Source organism: Hyalella azteca, unplaced genomic scaffold (assembly GCF_000764305.2).
Source record: "Hyalella azteca isolate HAZT.00-mixed unplaced genomic scaffold, Hazt_2.0.2 contig3295, whole genome shotgun sequence".
Taxonomy (NCBI): domain Eukaryota; kingdom Metazoa; phylum Arthropoda; class Malacostraca; order Amphipoda; family Hyalellidae; genus Hyalella; species Hyalella azteca.
In genome coordinates, this window is record NW_025933547.1 from 1 (window position 1) to 18,863 (window position 18,863).

Sequence of the window (18,863 nt, forward strand, 5' to 3'; positions counted from 1 at the left end):
CAGCCTGGGCCTCCTTCATGAACCTACATCCCCCATAGTTAGCAGTGTGCTGGCCACCACAGTTGCAACAGAGGGGGTTTCCTTGTGCCGAACAATCTTGCACATTGTGTGCACCGCTGCATGCACCGCAGCGTAGGGCATTTTTGCAACTAATGGCACTGTGGTGAAATCTTTGACATTTAAAACATTGCCAAGGCTTGGCAATGTAGGGGGCTAACTTGGAAGCGCTGATATCCAAGGTAAAGGAATGTTGGCAGTGTGCTTGAGTTGAATGTGACTTTGAACACTGATGTATTTGATTTATCTTTCCCTTTCAGAATTCTTTCTGCCATGGCACTGCTGTGTCCAGCCAGAACTAGAGCTTCTGCAAGGTCTTTGTTTGAGACATCTTCACCCAGCGGTCCAATGACACCAACAGATCTAACAAGATTGACAGGAAGGCGGCACTTTATGGTCCATGATGCAAGCCAATTGATAATCAATAATGAGGTTTGACCGATTTTGACAGAAGACTGAGGAGCGTCCACACGCTCAAACTTTCCTTCAGTTTTTAGTGCAATTGCGACAATGGAGGAGGCAGTGGTGCTCGCTGCAGTGATTGCAGTCTGTGCCACCATAATTAGATTAAAGCAATGCAATCATACGCGATGGTCCCAAAAATGGTTTTAAAAAATACCACAATGAGGGTTGATTGACAGCATCCCTATCAGCACCAGATAGCATTGACGACTTCATTTTGGCACATTCTTTTCAATTAAAAAATTTTTTTCTTCGTTACAAAGTATTTGTATGCTGTAAGATCAACTTCTTCGCACTTAACAATCAACGCCGCATAGCCTACATACCTAGGTCAGTGCTCTCTTGTTCTTGTCACTGTTGCTTTATTATTGAATTTACCATAAACATGTGAAACTATGATATAACTAGATAAACTTGCTAAAAGAAATCGTGAAACCAGTGTCAGATATCCTGGGATATGAAAAACTGGAGCTAGCAAGGAACAATGTCAAAGCTCTCAACATCAATATAGACTGATCAATAAGTTTGATCAATAAGTCGGTTGTCCGTCCACACATACAAACTTATTGTCAGTCTTGCATGAACCCAAAGGTCTCGCCCGTCTGTCTTTTCCAGGTTTGTCAAACCTCAAACTCCCCCCCGTCATGCAAGACGTCAAACTTTGAGCCTCCACATGCTCAGTCTTGTCGTCAAACCTGGCATGATGTGCAAGACTGACGATAAGTTTGAGCGTGTGGATGGGGCTATAGACGAACTGCCCCCTTACGCCGCTTCTGCCGACGCACCGGCATCCTTTAGATAACTAAGAAGCTTCTAGCCTCAAGCTTTTGCTAAACACACCTATCTATAATTACAATATTAAATATTCAACTATATTTATGTGATTTCCACAGTCGGGCACAGAGCACAGTAACTTACGCCGGTCTCGGGCCGAAGTTTAAACCTTCACTTCTTCTTCTTGTTTGATGCTTATTGGAGCTTTGGAGATGCAACCATGTAGCTCCACGTCTGCAGGGGGATTTGGTTGTTACAGAAGTCCCAATATCCCATGTTTGCACAAGGATTTAGTCAGTGCAGCAGTCCCAGCAACTGTGCACACATGAAAAATGTCATTAGTATAAAGCATCATAAACATTGTATCAATTGATCAACTAGAGCTCACATAATTGGGGTGTACATTTCAGTATCATGTTAAGGGAAATAATTTGCTGATGGCAGATCAGGGTCCAAATGAGTTCCAAAATGAAATGACATTTATTTGATAGGAATTGCTAGCAATTAGCTCTTCTAAAACAAAGGATAAAGCTAAACTAAATTGCCCAAGTTAGTAGCTAGAGGATGCCCTACCTTGTGCCACATACGAGAACCCAGACTCTAGGTGAGGGTCCAACCTGGGCGGCTCAACCTGGAGCCTCTTTCAGCCAAAAATGAATATCACAAAATAATGTTTAATGCAAATGTGCAAACAAGATGGATCTCTTATGGGCAGGGCTCAGAAGGAGGCAAGGGAATATTTGTTTATCTGGCAGAGACAAATAGAGGCACCCTTCACACAGGCAGTCATTACAGTATTCAATTTATCTGCTCAGAGAAACCTCTACTTGAAACTCATGGTTGCCCCACAGGTGCGTTTGCTGAAGGTATAATATAAAGTTAGTTCCACAGAGTGTTATTTGTAGTTAGTATACTCAAATTGTTAGAGATTCAGGCAGAAGTACAATATTATATCTGACTAACAAGGACATTCTTGGGCACTAGCAGAGTGTGGACCACCACAATTTGCACAAAAGCGTTTCGAGCCCCCAGCCCCCCACTACTAGGGCACTCTGAGTTATCATGAGGTCCAGCACACAATAAGCACCTCTTTGGGCCAGTGCATCCATTGCAATGTGATTCATCTGCTGGCATTTGTAACACCTGAGTGGTGCCATAACAAACGGTCCCACTGGGTAACGCAGATAATCTATGTAGACTGCCTCAGGAAGCTGCCTTCAAACACCACCTTCACTGCCCGTATTCCCTGACAATGGCACGGAAGTCATACAATTTCCTTGATCTTCACAGAGCCTGACTCAGCCAACTCCAGGAGTTCAGAGACTTACACTGAAGGGTGGATTGGACCAATCACTCCACTAATACAAGTGTCAGTACCAGGTTGGGAGCAAGTGACCTGCCAGGTTCCAACCTTTGTGACTTTAAGGAGAGTGCTCATGTCTGAATTAGAAATTGATGCAAACTCTACTGCTACCAAGTTTCTCCTCAAATTTGTTCTCACCTTCATTTCAGGATGTCTGCCATAGGCAGAGTCTCCAAGGCCTCAAGCCAGCTTGACAGGATTTTGAAGGAATGTGCAAGCATTTAGACCGACTGGTTTGATTAGGTCTGTAAGACCCTTGCCTTGACTAAGGAGTGTTGCATTTGTAGTAATTTGAACATGATTTTTGCTTACAGGCACTTCACCACTTACCCCCACTACCCACACAACAAGTGTCACCTACCCCTATGGTGTTCAAACCAGGAGAGCTCTCCAGCTCCATCACATGATAAACTTAATTACAGGGCCAAAATAATAATAACTAAAAAAGACAAGGACGTTGCGCGTTAAGAGGCGAGAACCTTTGACCTTCAATTGAGTATGGAATGATAATGAGGGTTAGAGACACGTTTTGCAACTCTCTTAGGATGTCAAAAGACTTCAATGTCATCATCACTGCTGGCTACTTCTCCGGGATTGCATTCCCGCTTCTTGCCTGCAGAGATAACCAAACCCAAAGTAGCACTTGCATTTTCCAAGTTCCATCAGAGCTATGTCTTCCTCTACAAGATCAGAAGTAGGAACTCTTACCAGGCTGATCCCGCTGACGCCGTGATCTCCATCAAAATTAGCCGCCACTATGACAGGAGAAGCCAACCCTATCCTATCGCTTCTGCCATGGCCCATGGCAGCACATGCTCAGGGGTGGCAAACGAAAAAAGAAAATAATAATAACGCAAAAAAAATAATAAGTACCGTAGCAAACAAAAAAATAGGAAAACTAAATAGAATGTATGAATATGTGATTTGCTAGAAATAAGGCCCATAAAAAACAATTATGTCAAGTCTCTTCAAATTATCAGGGAAGACGAATGATTGACGTCGACAGTCAAGTACCCTAACAACCGTCAACCGAACAACTAAAGACACACGTCTGTCCATCAGCAGAACCCGTAACAGAATCCGTTGCCATCCATAGCTACAACCCGAATCCAAACCTCTCATTCTTTTTTTTTAGTTATTCTTATAGGAGCACTGGAAACTAGTCCATAAAAGCCCCTTTCCTAAACTGGGTTTAATTGAGACCTAACTGTCTAACAGCTCTGAAAGTGAAAATCTGAAACAAAGAGAGAACACACACGAAAAAAAAACAGACAATTAATAAGGATAAAATGGATAAAATTAGTGAAATAAATATCAAGTTTAATTAACAGAAAGCAAAGAAAATTAAAAGAAACAAATAAGTACAATGGATTAATGAAAAAATAAAATAAAATAAATAAAAAAATAAATAAAAGAACAAATAAAAAAAATTCTAAAAGTTCAAAACTGCCTTACACAAAAATTATTGCATGTACCTCCATGGTATTAGCTTTGTTGAATGCATCTTGTTTGTAGCTTTCAAACGGGTGCAAACACTTTGCAATTAGCATGAATAATGATCTATATATACAGATTTAATTTAAAGAAATCTTTGTAAATATTGTTCAAAAATGTTCATTTTCTACATTTTTAAAATTGCTTTATGCAAAAACTAGAGCTTGCACATGCATGCGGTTTGCTGCATTAGATGCGCTTATTAAGCAGATACAAAATGAGCTAACAAAATGGAAAGGCCAAAATTTTCAACTTTCGACCAAGACGCTTCCCTTTAAATTTAAACACAAAACTGCAATGCAAGTTAGTACTCCAGTAAAATTAGATACATTAACTTCACATTATTTCAGTTGCATTCAATTTTAAATTGAAACCTGAATTATCAAACACCAAATCAACACTCACTCTCACACCACACACAGCCAAGAACTCAACTTCTGACTGAATACAACCCAAAAATCCTTGGCCTAAACTTTGATCTCGTGCTCAGTTTCGCCTCCCAACACAAAACTGCAACAGCAAAATCCTCAAAAAGCAAAACGTGACATAAGTTCTCTTGGGAACATCAAATGGACAACACTAGGAAACTTTACTACAAACCTACAAAACCATCTGTCATCCAATAATTGATAAAAACCTGTCAGAACAGGACGCCTATTCCTCCAACTTTACGAAAATTGAGTTAATTTACCTGATTTGTAGAAAGAGCAAAAATGTTCTGTGATGATTTTGGGAGGGCGCTGTTAGCCTCAACTTGAGCTTCCGTCTTGCATGGCACACAAGAGGAGTATACAGGTGCAGGGCTGAGAGGTGCTGTTGAACATGACTGGGAAGATGCGGAGGACAATGTTACTATGACTGGCAGTGATGCATGCATTCAATGAAGAAGGATATAATATACAACTCCTCATAGAATTCTCACCAAGTTCCTAATTTTTTAATGGCACATGAATGTGGTAGCAACACAAATTACTGGTAATAAAGTGTCTTTTCATGTCAATACTCAATAATGCAAATATATCACTTGCAAGTTTACAAAATTAACTGGATATATGAACATTAGTGGAAATTTCAAAACCAAGTACACACTTTTAGTAAGTTTTTATTAATTCAAGTTAACATGAATAAATGTTGCAGGCACTTCTATATTTTCATTGTACTGATGTTGCATCATTCGAGTTAAAAACTTGTATCAATTGACATGAAGGTTCTTTAGTACTATTTTTTGCCATTCTTGGCTCTTTTCTTAAATATTCATTGATATGGTTAGGCCATCACATTTCTTTTTTTTACAACAGATAACTACAGGGAAAATGGTGAGTTAGGAAATAGAATAGCAGACCTAAAGTGAGTAACCATGGATCAAATCCCCCAGAATGTCTAACCAATTATTGAATCAAGATGAGGGTACTTCTTACCTATATTATTATTGCTTATTCTTTTTGGCTTGATACTGGACTTGTTTTCTGATGCCTAACTTGAACATTTGATTATAGCATCATGCCAATTTTTTCTTGGAAATCTATGCAGGAATTTCTTATGCTTTGCTAGACATCTATTTGTGCATCAACTCCATCTACCTCATTTCCATATAAGAATGGTTCCTCTTTGATGTATACTTCTTCATTTCCATCCTCAAGTTCCTCCTTGATGTAGATAGCAGAAACTTTGAGGACTGGTGGAGGATCAACATTTTCTAAGGCTGAAAAATATGTACATTGGTGTACTGGTACAATTGGGCTATAGAGCAAGATATCTCATAGTATATATAATGCTCACTAAATTAATGAGACAAGCAAGCTATAGAAAAAAAAAGTTGATATCACTCAGATGAGTGTGACTCAAGTGACAAATTCACATACATAGTCATCAAGTCTAGTATTGAAACTCCTAGGAAATAAATACACTTTTCAAATTAAATCAAATAAATTGATGTAACCTCAGTCCCTCCCCTGCATAATAACAGCTGATTAGTAAGGCACATGAAATCTTGCTTACCTTCTGACTTTACTTTGCTGTCACCAGGAGATGCTTGAGTGAGGCTCTGCTCCAGGGTAATGGGCACCATTGCCAAATGTGATGCTTGTTATGAATCACGGAGGTAGAAGTTTTTAATTTATATTGTTGGTAGCAACAGTAGTAACACTAGTGAGATACAGGAAATTGTAAAGAGTAATCAAAGCTCATGGTAGGCTTTAATTATAAAATATGCAACAAAATCCATTTCCCCAAGTTACTTAAGCACATAATTGATTGTTATATGCAAGCATCATCAATATATGATGCAGACTACTTGGCTACATTTGAATGTGTCATATGTAACAGAAATAGAAACCATCTTAATTAGACATGAAATTTTACAGCATACACATCAAAACCATATTTTTGGACCAAAATATTGCTAACAATATTTTGTATAAAAAATTACTTGTTTGCTTAAATTGCAAGTTAACCAGGATTTTGAAAGCAAAAACAATAGCACAAAAATTCACCATATCTTACAAGAGAAAACGTTTTGGAGTCCAGCTCCATCATCAGTTCACAAAATTTAGTTCAGAAGAAGTTCAGTCAGAACTAGAAACACAAATACAATCAATTAGTAAAGTAAAAGGCACTGTTAGGTTTTAAAACAGAGAATAAATAAATAATACATGAAATTAACACTAGAAAACAGCCTATCTATTTACTATTTCAAGAGGAACGGAGCTAAAAGCAGCATTTAGACTAGGCTTCTGCTTGAATAATTATAGGGATTCTAAAATGCATAGATCAGTAACACCGGATGTGGAAGCTATAATTTTAAAATCACTATTGGATACAGAGGTGTTTCACTGCTCGGCATGAACACGTACAGCAGAATGAGGTGGATGTGCAAGTAGGTTCCCCGTCCTATAACTCCTGCCCTTATGCTCAACCAGCCAAGTATAGAAATTGCATGACGTCATACCAACGTATGCTGATGCACACTGTGCACAACTATATCTGTAAACTAGTGACCATTGAAAGAACAGGTAGGGTATCCTTAAACCTGAAAAACGAGCTGATTTTAAGATTGTTAACTAGCAACACATGAAGATTTACATCCGGAAGATATTTAGCAAATAAAACTTTTAATTCCTTTGACATAGCCTCACATGCAGGGCCAAAGTAGGGAAAAGAACAGTAAACAATTTTCCTATTGTCACCTTTGGGAACAACTGCAGTATATTGCTTGGACATAAACTTTTTAATTTGGGTTAACACCAGGTGCGATGGAAAGCCATTTTGTGAAAAGATATTGCGCAACAATTGAAATTCAGAGTGCATGGCTGGAAAAGGTAGAGCAAATGTGAAAGCCACGGTCATAGTTGAGAGATGGTTATCACCACGGTGCAGAGTAAGGCCACTACTGGGGTCAAAGCATACCTGGTTTTGTAGTGAAACCCAGGGAGGAATTGGTGAGAATGCTGAGGTTCTCACCTGTCAAGGCATAGTAATTCCAATGGACCGAAACAAAAAACGTGTGTGAGCGGCAAATGGCTGTAAGTTGTTCTGGGCACAGTTGGGGTCAAATCCCAGCAGGCTAGGTATTTTGGCTTGTATAGGAGAGTAGGCATAATGAAGACTCCATTTCATGAACAGGAAGCAGAAGCGGAGATGAAGTGGTGGGAGAGAGCATTCTGCCTCCAGGGATAAAATTGGCGAGGTATGATGAGCACCCAGTATGAGGGAGAGTGCACTACTTTGTACACGGTCTAGCAATTTCATGCTGGAAGAGGGCAACTCACTTATGACGCTGCTGCCATACTCCATTTTGCTGCGTATAAATGCCACCTAGACACGCCTCAATAGGGGACTAGAAGCACCCCACTTTAAAGCACTCAGAGTCCAGAGAACATTCAGGTGCCTTTGGCAGTCAGCACAAACTGCTGACACGTGAGCAGCAAAGTTCAATTTGGGGCAGTCAAATATCACTCCTAATACTCACTTCTCCTGAGAGAAGGTGATAGGTCATCCACACATTTGGAGCACAATCTGTGGAGATGTGCGACTTCTGGAGTATAATTGATATGTGCACTTATCAGGGTTTTGGATAAAATGCCACTTGTTGCACCACAAGGAAAACTGCGTGAGGTACTGTTGCATGTTCCTTTGTGCTGACTGCAGAGAGGATGCTGAAGCAACCAATGTCAGGTCATCAGCATATATTATGAGGCGTACGGCAGTGGAGGTGGGAACATCCGAAAGCATTACATTGAACAGAGCTGGGGACAATATGGCACCCTGCGGGACCCCAATTTTCCCAGGCCTGAGTGCAGGACCCCAATTTTCACAGGCCTCTGACAGTGTCTCCAATTCTAACTCGTGAAGATAGATTTTCAAGGTACAGCAATCCCTTGATTAACGCGGTTAATAAATCCCCGAGTTTTACCGTGTTAAGCAAAACCGCGCTAATCAAACTTAAGAATATATGGGAATAATTATAATGAATCCTCAAAAATAGCAAAGTTACATAATAATTTTTTTTCACTAGAATTCATCATATTTTTTCATTATATATTAAAATTCATCATATTTTGACATTCATTCACCATTATCAAAATGCTTAATTATTTCAAGCTTAGTCTCCAAAGTGATATTTTTATGTTTAAGCGTTCCCTTTTTGTCCATAATTATGACGGTAATTTATCAAGGAAAATTATGTAGTTTGATAAAAGTGAACAGTAGATATGGCAGCGATCTTGACCAGTTGAAGGCTAACGAGTAACTAGAGCACCGGCATGGCGCACTTACCGGCGAACGTTGCCGAACTCAACCATTCGAGTTATGAACGAGACAAGGCGCGGTTAAACCGACTCTGTAGTCAGCACGAGTGCCTATGGAACGGGACCTTATATATTTATTTGCAAATTCCAGTATTTTCCATAATCTGAAATTAAATTCCAGTACTTTCCAGGCCTGGAAAATGAAAAATCAAATTTCAGGACTTTCCAGATTTTCCAGGATTGGTACACACTCTGTTTGAAGATGACAAAATTATTTTTCAAATTTTTTTATTATTGAAAAGAAAATTAATTTTTAAAATAATTTATTGTATCATTTGATTCATGCATCCTCCAACTTTACGCAAGTGTGCGAAATTTCTGATTGATAGGATAAGTAGAAGTGTGTTAAATTTTGATTCTAAGATTTGTAGCAGACAGACAGACAGACAGACAGACAAGAAGTGAAGTTAAAGAGAAGTGTTGTAACAAAATCAGATTGCAATAGGACACTCTTAATATGTAATAATGTTTTGGATGTCTCAACGTTCATTTTCAAGTTATGAGACACATCGAGTAATTAAATTTTGAGCGAAATATCTACAAAATCAGGGAGATTGGATACTATTCTGATATTGCCATATTACATTAATAGGATACGGATACAACATGAAAGTTTTTTGGCCAACAAACAATGTTTACAAAATTAAAATGAAATTAATTCAAAGTTAAATCAAATTTAATAAAGAATTAAAAAATTATATTAATTCAATTGAATTGAAATTAAATTAAAAAAATTCAATATCAAGACAGGTTCTTCAGCTTCAGCTGCTTCAGGGTCTGAAGGACAGGCCTTCAACCTGCAACACATCAATTTGAGCAACCTGCTGAAGTCAGTTAGTCGTTACTCATTACAATTCATGGCTATTTAAAAAATACTATCAACTCAATAATTTTGATCAAAGTTTGGTGTCAAATTGGCAATTTATCTCAGCAGCCACAAATAGTAAAATAATTACATTTAAATCATTTGACAATAAATTTAATTCAGATTTAAAATCATCTCTATTCAATCACAAATTTATAAATTACATTCAAATATTACTTATGTAGTTACATTGAAGAGGGCCACAGAATATTAGCTTTATTGTACAATATATAAATCATTCATTTACAATTGTACCCTAATGTATGTCATGTTTCATTTCATTACCTTTTCACTGTCCTGTTCACCTTGTTTATCATGTATCTTGTTTCCCTTGGTGTAATATTTAATCAGAGTACAACTTAATAAGGCCTAAATCTTGCAAATCCATATGTAATGCACTTTTGTTTGTCTGCACCCCTGATTGCTGAATTGGAAATTCCCTTGTTGCACCTGATTCTTTGCTGACCTTCAAAAGCCAGCTTAAGACTTCTTAATGCATGATTTGATCCACACCTCTGCTTGCTAATCCCATCTTGATGCTCAATTTTGGTGAGTACAGTTCATTTCATCTCATTAAATTGTCCCCATGCTGCTGATATATGTCTTGCTGAGCTCTAACAAATTTTTTCCAGTCATTCGCGCCTGTTTATAAAGAATGATGAATGGTTGTCACTGGTTCTCATAGTATAGTATCTTCGGCATTGGAAAATAGGCCTGGATAGGCCTGTTGCCTATTCTCATACTTTTCTTGACTAGACTAGCCTTTTGATCAAATCTTTTCAATGGATGGTAGGTTTAAATCGCTTCTAAATTTCAGCTGTTCCGCAGGATATGAGGGATTTCAAGACTACAAGGAATTTAAAAGCAAAGAAAACGCCAAGCAAATTCACCATATTGATATTGAAAACGTTTTGGAGTCCAGCTCCATCATCAGTTTGACAATCTAAAAATTATTATACTCATTTTATAAGTCAAATTCTAAGACAGACATAAAACCTAAACAAGACCTAACATTACATCAAAAAACAGGGCTTTGGAACAACTTAGTCCAAGGGGTCATGAAAATAATAAAACTTCAGAGCCTAGTGATGCACTATTTCAAGATTATATGAACTATATGCATTATTGAGTCTCAATAAAGCAGAAAATTTTGTTTTAGTAATATAGCGATCATAAATAGAACTGTTAGCAATTTCAAGCCACAATGTGAACACTTAAGATCAAAACACTGTGTTTATTGATACTCGTTGTCAACAGATTTTTTCAACTATTTTATAATAATAGTCTGAAACGTTTTGGCCTGCAACAGCCTTCAGCAGTCATGAAGTGAGGTGAGGTGTCAGCAGTCATGAAGTGAACCTATCAATGGCACGTCGCGGTCCTGACGAAGCCATCAGCAGTCATGAAGTGTACCTGAGAACCACACAAATTGAAGTGAACCATGCAACTGCACGTCGCGGTCCTGCTGACATCATCAGCAGTCATGAAGTGAACCTGGCAACCGCACGTCGCGGTCCTGTCAAAGGCGCAGAAGCTGCTGATGCTCCACATCCTGTACACATAACTGGGAGAGGAAGAGTCTTGCAGACTGTCCCTCACCTTTCAAGCGGCAACTCTTCCTCACCTGTCATGTAACAACTCTTCATCACCTGCCATGCGGCATTTCTTTGTCACCTGCCAAGTGGCAACTCACAGTCACCTGTCAAGCGGCACCTTTCTGTCATCAATCAAGCGATAACTCCCGTCACCTGTCAAGTGGCCACCTCCGTCCTAAAGTTTATACCTGAGAAGTGATTACGTTGAAGAGGGCCGCAGAACATTAGCTATAATATCCAGTAGAATCATTCATTCACAATTGTACCTTAATGTATTTCATGTTTTATTTCATTGCCTTTCGAGTGCCATGTTCATCTACAGCCCCAGCTCTTCCAGCACATGGCGCCTTTTACTCGTGCAGATCACCAGCAGCCTATGACCCTGGAAGGTGTGCTTTGGTATTATAAAGTTGTTTTCTACTCTTAAAAAACACTATAGATAAATATCATCCAAGCGCTTTGGCAGAACATATCCATATGAGCAGAACCACAGTTTACCAGCAGAGGTGGACATGACAGCAGCCGGGGCATTAAGTTCAGTACATTGGACTCCCACCGCCATTCTTTTGGGGCAGTGTCGCCATCAGCCTTTACAGGTCGTCTATGAAAATGCAGCAGATCAAAGGTGACTTGTATGCATTGCTGAATATCTGAGAGGAAACCTATCTTTTATCAAAAGAATAAGCAGAGATTAGATAAATACAACTTAAATGGAAAGTGTGGAAGAAGTTCAAAGACAAATGACCTCAATGAAAGTTGGCTTTTCCAAGACTCTATCACAGCAATAGCAGCCTTTCTACAACACGATTCATTATTAATTCCATCAAATTAAAAACATACTGGCACAAGGGAAACATGACATATAAATTCAATCCAAGAAGGAACAAACAATTTGTTCATATGCTCATTACCTGAACACCACACACACCTTATTGATATGCTGGCACTTTTCTGAGCCATTGAACCCGATCATCTGACGAGAGGTCGAGAGGTTATCACTTGGACGCACTCGAAGCCGCTGTTCTGGACGAGTTTGGCGGCCAGGGCCGAGGTACCTGACAAAAAAGGTGTAGATCCATGTACAAGTATACAGTGAAGGTTGCTTGTCGTCCAGTGACTGTAAGTAAAAACAGAGACTTTTGTGCTGAATTGAGACGTTTTTTTAACTCCCATAATCCCATAATTTCTAATAAGTTAATAAATTTACACAGGTTAAGAACAACATACGATATAATCAGAACAGTTTAGAACATATTTACACTATGGCTTGAATGTACAAAGATATGCCAACAGACAAAATCAAGTAATCAAATGTTGAAGATGAATAAATAATAATAGCTGGGTAGACTTTGTGAACTTATCAAGGTCCTCATCTCTTGAGATGCTGGGCAGATTTATGTCCTTCAATAAAAGAGCATAGAGCTCAAGGCCCACCTAATGAGAGAGCAGAAAGTTCAACATCCTCCTAATGAGAGAACATGCAATTGAACATCCTCCTAAGGAGATGGCAGGAAGTTTAACATCCTCCTAATGAGAGGTGAAATTTTACATCCCCATCCTGACATTCTCTCGTTTTACTTCCTCATCTCCTTGTAAAGAAGATGAAATGTTACTCTCTCTTTAATTTCAGCTAGGGGGTGGAACTTTACATACTCAGAAATCACAATGAAGTTCTACTTCCTCACATAGAAAGATGAAGTTTGCTACAGTGACACTATACCAACTCCCACATATTATTACTACTTTACATATAAACCTAAGGATTGAGATAATAGAAATTATATATACAAGAATGAACTGAGAAAACAATGCTTATTTTTTCCCTTCAGTAATTTTTTTTTTCAATTTGAATGTATTGTGCAAAGAAACACACTTGATACCAGCATACAGCATGTGATGCTTGGGCCATGGGATCTCTATCATTAGTAATAGATTAGAAAGATAATTAATAGAATCATATCAAGAATAGTTATAGTATAGAATATAGCCAGAGAAACTCAAGATACATTTAGACAAAAAAGTAATATGAATGGATTTGAAAGTGTTTGCAAGTGCTCCAAAGTCCCAGGGCAGAATTCCTCAATGTTATTAAAAATTTAATTATTTATCAAAACTGCAAATTCAGGAATACAAAAATTCTGATTCATAACATGGTTCTCTGTCATCACCTTGGTGGCCATTTGTATGATTTGGCTTGGATTTGGTGGCTTGGTGACTACTTCTGTCCTTGCTTCCAGTTGCGCAAGGTTTGGAGGATTTAATGATGACAATAATTCCAAAATGTTCTGGAATTATTATGCTGAACTGATAAAAACAAATGGAACGTAGACAAATGGTAATCAAGGTATAAAGGTGTAAAATGAGAAGTTTAACTATTACCCAAGAATTGAGAGATTGCTCCCAATTCTTGCTTTGCTCAATTCTTCTTCTAAGATTGCTTTGGTACAGCAATCATTATGGAGCAAAAACTATAAAATAATAAGAGTAAAGTAAAAACATGGTACCTTAGGAGCCATGCTGATGACTTAAATGTCAGTCAGCCATTGCATGCAAAGAGATTTGCCAATATTTACCCAAAGATACGGAAATAATTTTGATTTTGTCAGTAAACTGCCTACCAATGGCTCCTATTCTGCCAATTAAGTAAAAGATTTATGTCACAGTTCGTGTTTTGACTACAAACTATGCTATCAGTTCATTGGTTCAGGGTTCTTAGAAGTGGTCTGGTCTTGGACAGTCAAGGGGGCTGAAAGACAGAGTTGACTTTAAGTATATATTATATTATTTATATTACACTCTATTTATATTATGGAAGGCGTGACAAAGCGGGGTGACTATATTAGCAAGGCTTTAGCTTCAGCCAGCAAACGTGTTGCTAGGGCGGCTGATGAGCGACTGGCTATCAGTGCTGAAGGCACGGTTGAGAACAGCAAGTTTGATGTCACTGAAGGTGGCACACACAATCAATGAACAGCTGAGGATGTTGGTCAATACCAGACATTTACACAAAATAAATAGATAAAAAAATAAATACAATATAATCAAGATGATTTGACTCCATTCATTCAAGTGATAATTTGTTCACTTCACTTTGTTTAATATCAAAAATCTAATTTGATAATTTTACTCAATATATATTTGAACATTACTACACCAAATTCCATTAAAGCGCCAATAATTATGGGAAAATGATTTGATTGAGAAAACAGAAATAGAGGGATTTATGTAAATAAATACTGATGCTTATACTGAAAGAGCGCTGCACTTTCATTAGGGCATAGGTATGGCCCATGCAAGAACATCTTATAATAGCAGGCCAGCTAATATGTGACAATAGCTTAGAAGAAGCTCAATATGATGCATGCAGTACTACAGTCCTAAAACATTACTTTCTAATTCTAAATCAGTCATAATCAATCTTACATTGTCCCTCACTTTAATTGATGACTACATCATACCAACTTTCAATGTTTTTGTTATTCTTGGCAGTAAAATCAATACGGTACAATATTAACTTGCCTTTCCACATTCATAACTTATGTCCCTTGGAAATCTTTTTCCAGTAAAAATGGCAGAGAATGAAACTCTTAAGAATTCTGACTGTAAACAAAAATATAGATAGTAACTGCTATGGAGAACCACCTCAGGAAAAAACTTCTTGGAGACCAGCATTAATTTAAAAATTTAGATATTACCAATATAATAAAAGAAAAAAATTCACACTTAAAAGATTAAAACTGAAGTACTGAATAAATGAAACAATGAATGAAAAACCTAATAATTAACATTTTCAAGTTCTAACTGAAAGCGTAACTAAGGTAAGGTTTTTCTGCATATTTTAAGATAAAATCTAACCTCAATAACACTTACAATTCCTAAATACTTGAAATTTCAATCATTAGGTTTTCATAAACTTTGGTTCATTTCCTTCCAATACTTAGGCTGTAAGCTATTGTATAAATTTTGCTTTCCTTTCAGATTATGCTTGTACTCTCTGAATTTTTGGAATGATAATTAACCTTTCTTTGACTATTTTAAATTAATATATGGTGAATTTGTAAGGTTTTTTCAGTGCTTTTAAATTCTTACAACATGTGGGGGGCATGAAGGCGCATTTCTGGGGTGAAGGCGCTCGCGTCCAGGCACGACCTGTCTGCCTCTCTCATAATTTTTATAAGCACATCTGAAAATTAATAACATCATTAAATTACACTAGAGAGAATTACAGCTTCTCTGACACCGAGTAGTAGTAGTATGATGGTTTGCTAGTGCTTCAGCTATCAAGCTATTTTGCACCAGAGGTCAAATTATACATCGCCAGCAAGGCGGAAGGTCTCAGTTATTCAAAATCTCAAGTTAATCATCACCCACAAGGGGCGGAAGGTCTCAGATGTCCAGCCCGCTGAAGCTGGCTTGAAAGAAGCAGCGTTAGCATCTCAAAGAGACAAAATGACATGGACGGACAGTTGAAAAGCAACAGTAACAAAGATACTCGAACAAGAGGTTGCTTACATGGGATGATGGGACGTCGGCTGCCCACACGAGAGAGACAGAGAAGGGAATGTCAGGAATTCTACCTTCATAATAACTTAATGTAAGGAATCCTATCTACATAATAACTTAATGTAAGGAATCCTACCTACATAATAACTTAATGTAAGCTATATACCCTATATAATAACTTAATGTAGTGAATCCTACCTACATAATAATGTAAGGAATCCTACCTACATAATAACTTAATGTAAGATATCAGCCCAGTTAACTAAACTGTCAAGATCATCTTGCAATTGCGCTTTATTCGACGCATCCTTCACTCAATTATAAACTTTTGTGTCGTCGGCACACATGGAGCACACGCTGGACACTGCTTCTGGCAGATTGTTTATAAAAATTGAGTTCTATTTCAAGTGTCCCAGATAACCCCGTTCCCAGGGGCAATTCAGAACACTTTTATTTTGCATCAGGCACCTTACGAATAGCATATGGAATTTTTGCAGTGATGCCATTTGATAGCCCTTGCAAAGAGCTTTAAAATGAGCTCAAACTTGTTTATAAAATGTTTCATGGTAAGAAGTTATTAACAAAAAAGTCTCAAAACCATCCCTTGTTACCCCGTTTGATGGTATTATCAGATGGTTTTAGCAGCCTACATTACCTACTTCTAGTGCTGATGCTGCTTCAATAGACAAAATTGGACAAGAGACATTATAATATAGTGAATGATATATAACTACAATTATTTAGCATAAAATCTGTCTATAGATAATGAAAAAAGTTTAGACAATTTTTTAATTTTTTATTGAGTATGACTGTATGAGCAGAGAGGCTACAATGGGAATATCACTCAGCTTAACCTTATTGTGGTTGACTGGTTGGTCATACTAAAAGGTAAAAAACTGACCAAATTGGTAGCCACAAGTGCATACAGCCTTTGCCATTTTTAAATCAAAATAAAAACAAAACTGAATAACAAACATTGTTAATTGCATGTAAATCTTTCCAAAAAAGATTTTTTTCTTAAATACCTATAAGAAATGAAGTAACAACAACTGATTGCAACATCTAGGATTCAAGAAAATCTAAAAATGTATACCTACTTCAATATTAAACAAGTTCTATTGAATGTCAAAGAATTAGTTTGATAAATCAGATTCTTGTTGGCTTTTCAATAAGTCAAACAAAATGTTTTGTAGGTGTTGGGAGATTAAATAATATGCATTTAAAAATTACTTTTTAAAACAACAATTCTGAAGAATCCAGTTTCTTGGATGTTACACATGTACAAAGAATTTATAATTTTATTTTCAAATATTAAAGAAAAATTATTTTTAACTTTTTTCAAGATATCAAAATTTTGTAAATTTTCAAAATTATTTATTCTGTCAACTGATTCATGCATTGTCTCTGACTTTATGCAATTGTGCAAAATTTCAGATCAATTAGACAGGTAGAAGTGTATCAAATATCAGTTATAAGATTTGTACAGGGTGCATACCAATATTGAGAAAAAAAATTCCAGGACTCTCCATGATCATCAGTATAATTTTCCAGGACTCTTATACGACAGGTTTAGCATGACTGAAAGAGTAACCGTGCATATTCTATCATCTCCTAAAGTTGATAACTAGCAAACGTGTAAATGCATAGAGCAGGCAGACACAGACACTGATGCGTGCTGACTTTTGCGACGGACTATTCAGTGATACACTTTTGCAGCAAGAAACTGCAGTTGCATTGCTGTCAGCAGACCAAAAATCGGAAACGTGTAACTGCGCTTTGCTTCTCACTTCACTGTGTTGCTTAGCTAACTTGAAGTGTTTGCTGCCTTTGGCATGGCTTCTCAAAGCTGCTTCCCAAATATTTGAGTTTGACACATCGAAGTCTTTCAAGCACAATGTACATATCGCCATACCTTCATGCTTGGGATGGCGAGCAAGCCAGTCACGATAAGCTTCTATTTTTAACAATAAGTCATGAAATTTACACTTTCCACGCATGGCGATGTAGACATTGCACGCTTAAGATGGAAGGCTGTCACTGCACATCAAATAGTTTTAAATGCAAATGAGCTCAGTGACCGAGCTCACGTGATTGGTTCTCCAATCGCATGACTGACGGTCATGTGATTGGAAAACCAATCAGAACGCAGGAAACAAGGGACTGTGTCTCTCATTTCATGCGTGCCAATCAGAACGCAGGAAACGAGACTGCAGAAACAGTTTAACACTAATCGCGTAGGGTTAGTGGGGAAACGCCCTTAGTTTCTAATGACCACTGCAAAAAATAACCACGAATCTCACAGCCTTGTCTGTTGAGATACTCTTCAACTGATATCTATTATTGGTGTTGGATCAATAATATTTTAGCTGGAACTTCAGGGAGGTACTAGAGCTTCCCGCTCCACTAATGCGTTTCATTTCATGCAGTTCTTTCAATAGCAGGCAACGAAGTCACAGACAATGAGATAAAAAAACTATAGGATCAAAGAAGCTTTGATAGAAAATAGCAATGAGGATGCAGGTGCAACAGTGCTGAAGCTGCACATGCACCAGCAATATCTCAGGCACACGCACAAGTGAATGACTTACAGTCTCCTCCCCATGGGTAACATACACACAAGTTCAAGCGGTCGGAGTTGTTATAAACGGAGATGGCTCTGCTTGAGGCCAGAAATTCGGTCCTTTCATTCTCATAATTTTAAAAAATAGAGTCGAGTTCACAATTGTGTGTTAGAAGATTGCATTTGATAGGAAACAATCTATATTAATGTCTGCTAAAATAATCGCAGTGTATGTAAAATAGTAGACACCTAAGAAATACTTAACAAAATTAAGGGCAGATATCATTTGCACCCAAGGTTGTAGCGTGACACTACAACCCGTGGCAATTAGGGTTAACACACGCAACACAGAAAATTTTTTATTTTTATTTGCAAATTCCTTTTT

General features: G+C 37.7%; 1 protein-coding gene and 1 long non-coding RNA gene across 2 annotated transcripts; both read right to left on the minus strand.

Annotated features, from left to right (window-relative positions):
- Positions 1-4,613: 4,613 nt before the first annotated feature.
- On the minus strand, positions 4,614-6,450 carry LOC108675588. The gene is made up of 3 exons (XM_018163609.2): positions 6,149-6,450; positions 5,731-5,852; positions 4,614-4,976 (listed from the first exon to the last, which is right to left on the minus strand). The coding sequence occupies exons 1-3, from the start codon at positions 6,216-6,218 to the stop codon at positions 4,833-4,835; spliced, it is 336 nt and encodes a 111-aa protein (XP_018019098.2). The 5' UTR covers positions 6,219-6,450; the 3' UTR covers positions 4,614-4,832.
- Positions 6,451-11,914: 5,464 nt separating this feature from the next.
- LOC125177580 lies at positions 11,915-15,595 on the minus strand. Its single transcript, XR_007156585.1, has 3 exons — positions 15,505-15,595; positions 12,344-12,470; positions 11,915-12,016 (listed from the first exon to the last, which is right to left on the minus strand). It is a non-coding gene; the product is annotated as an uncharacterized LOC125177580 (long non-coding RNA).
- Positions 15,596-18,863: the final 3,268 nt, after the last annotated feature.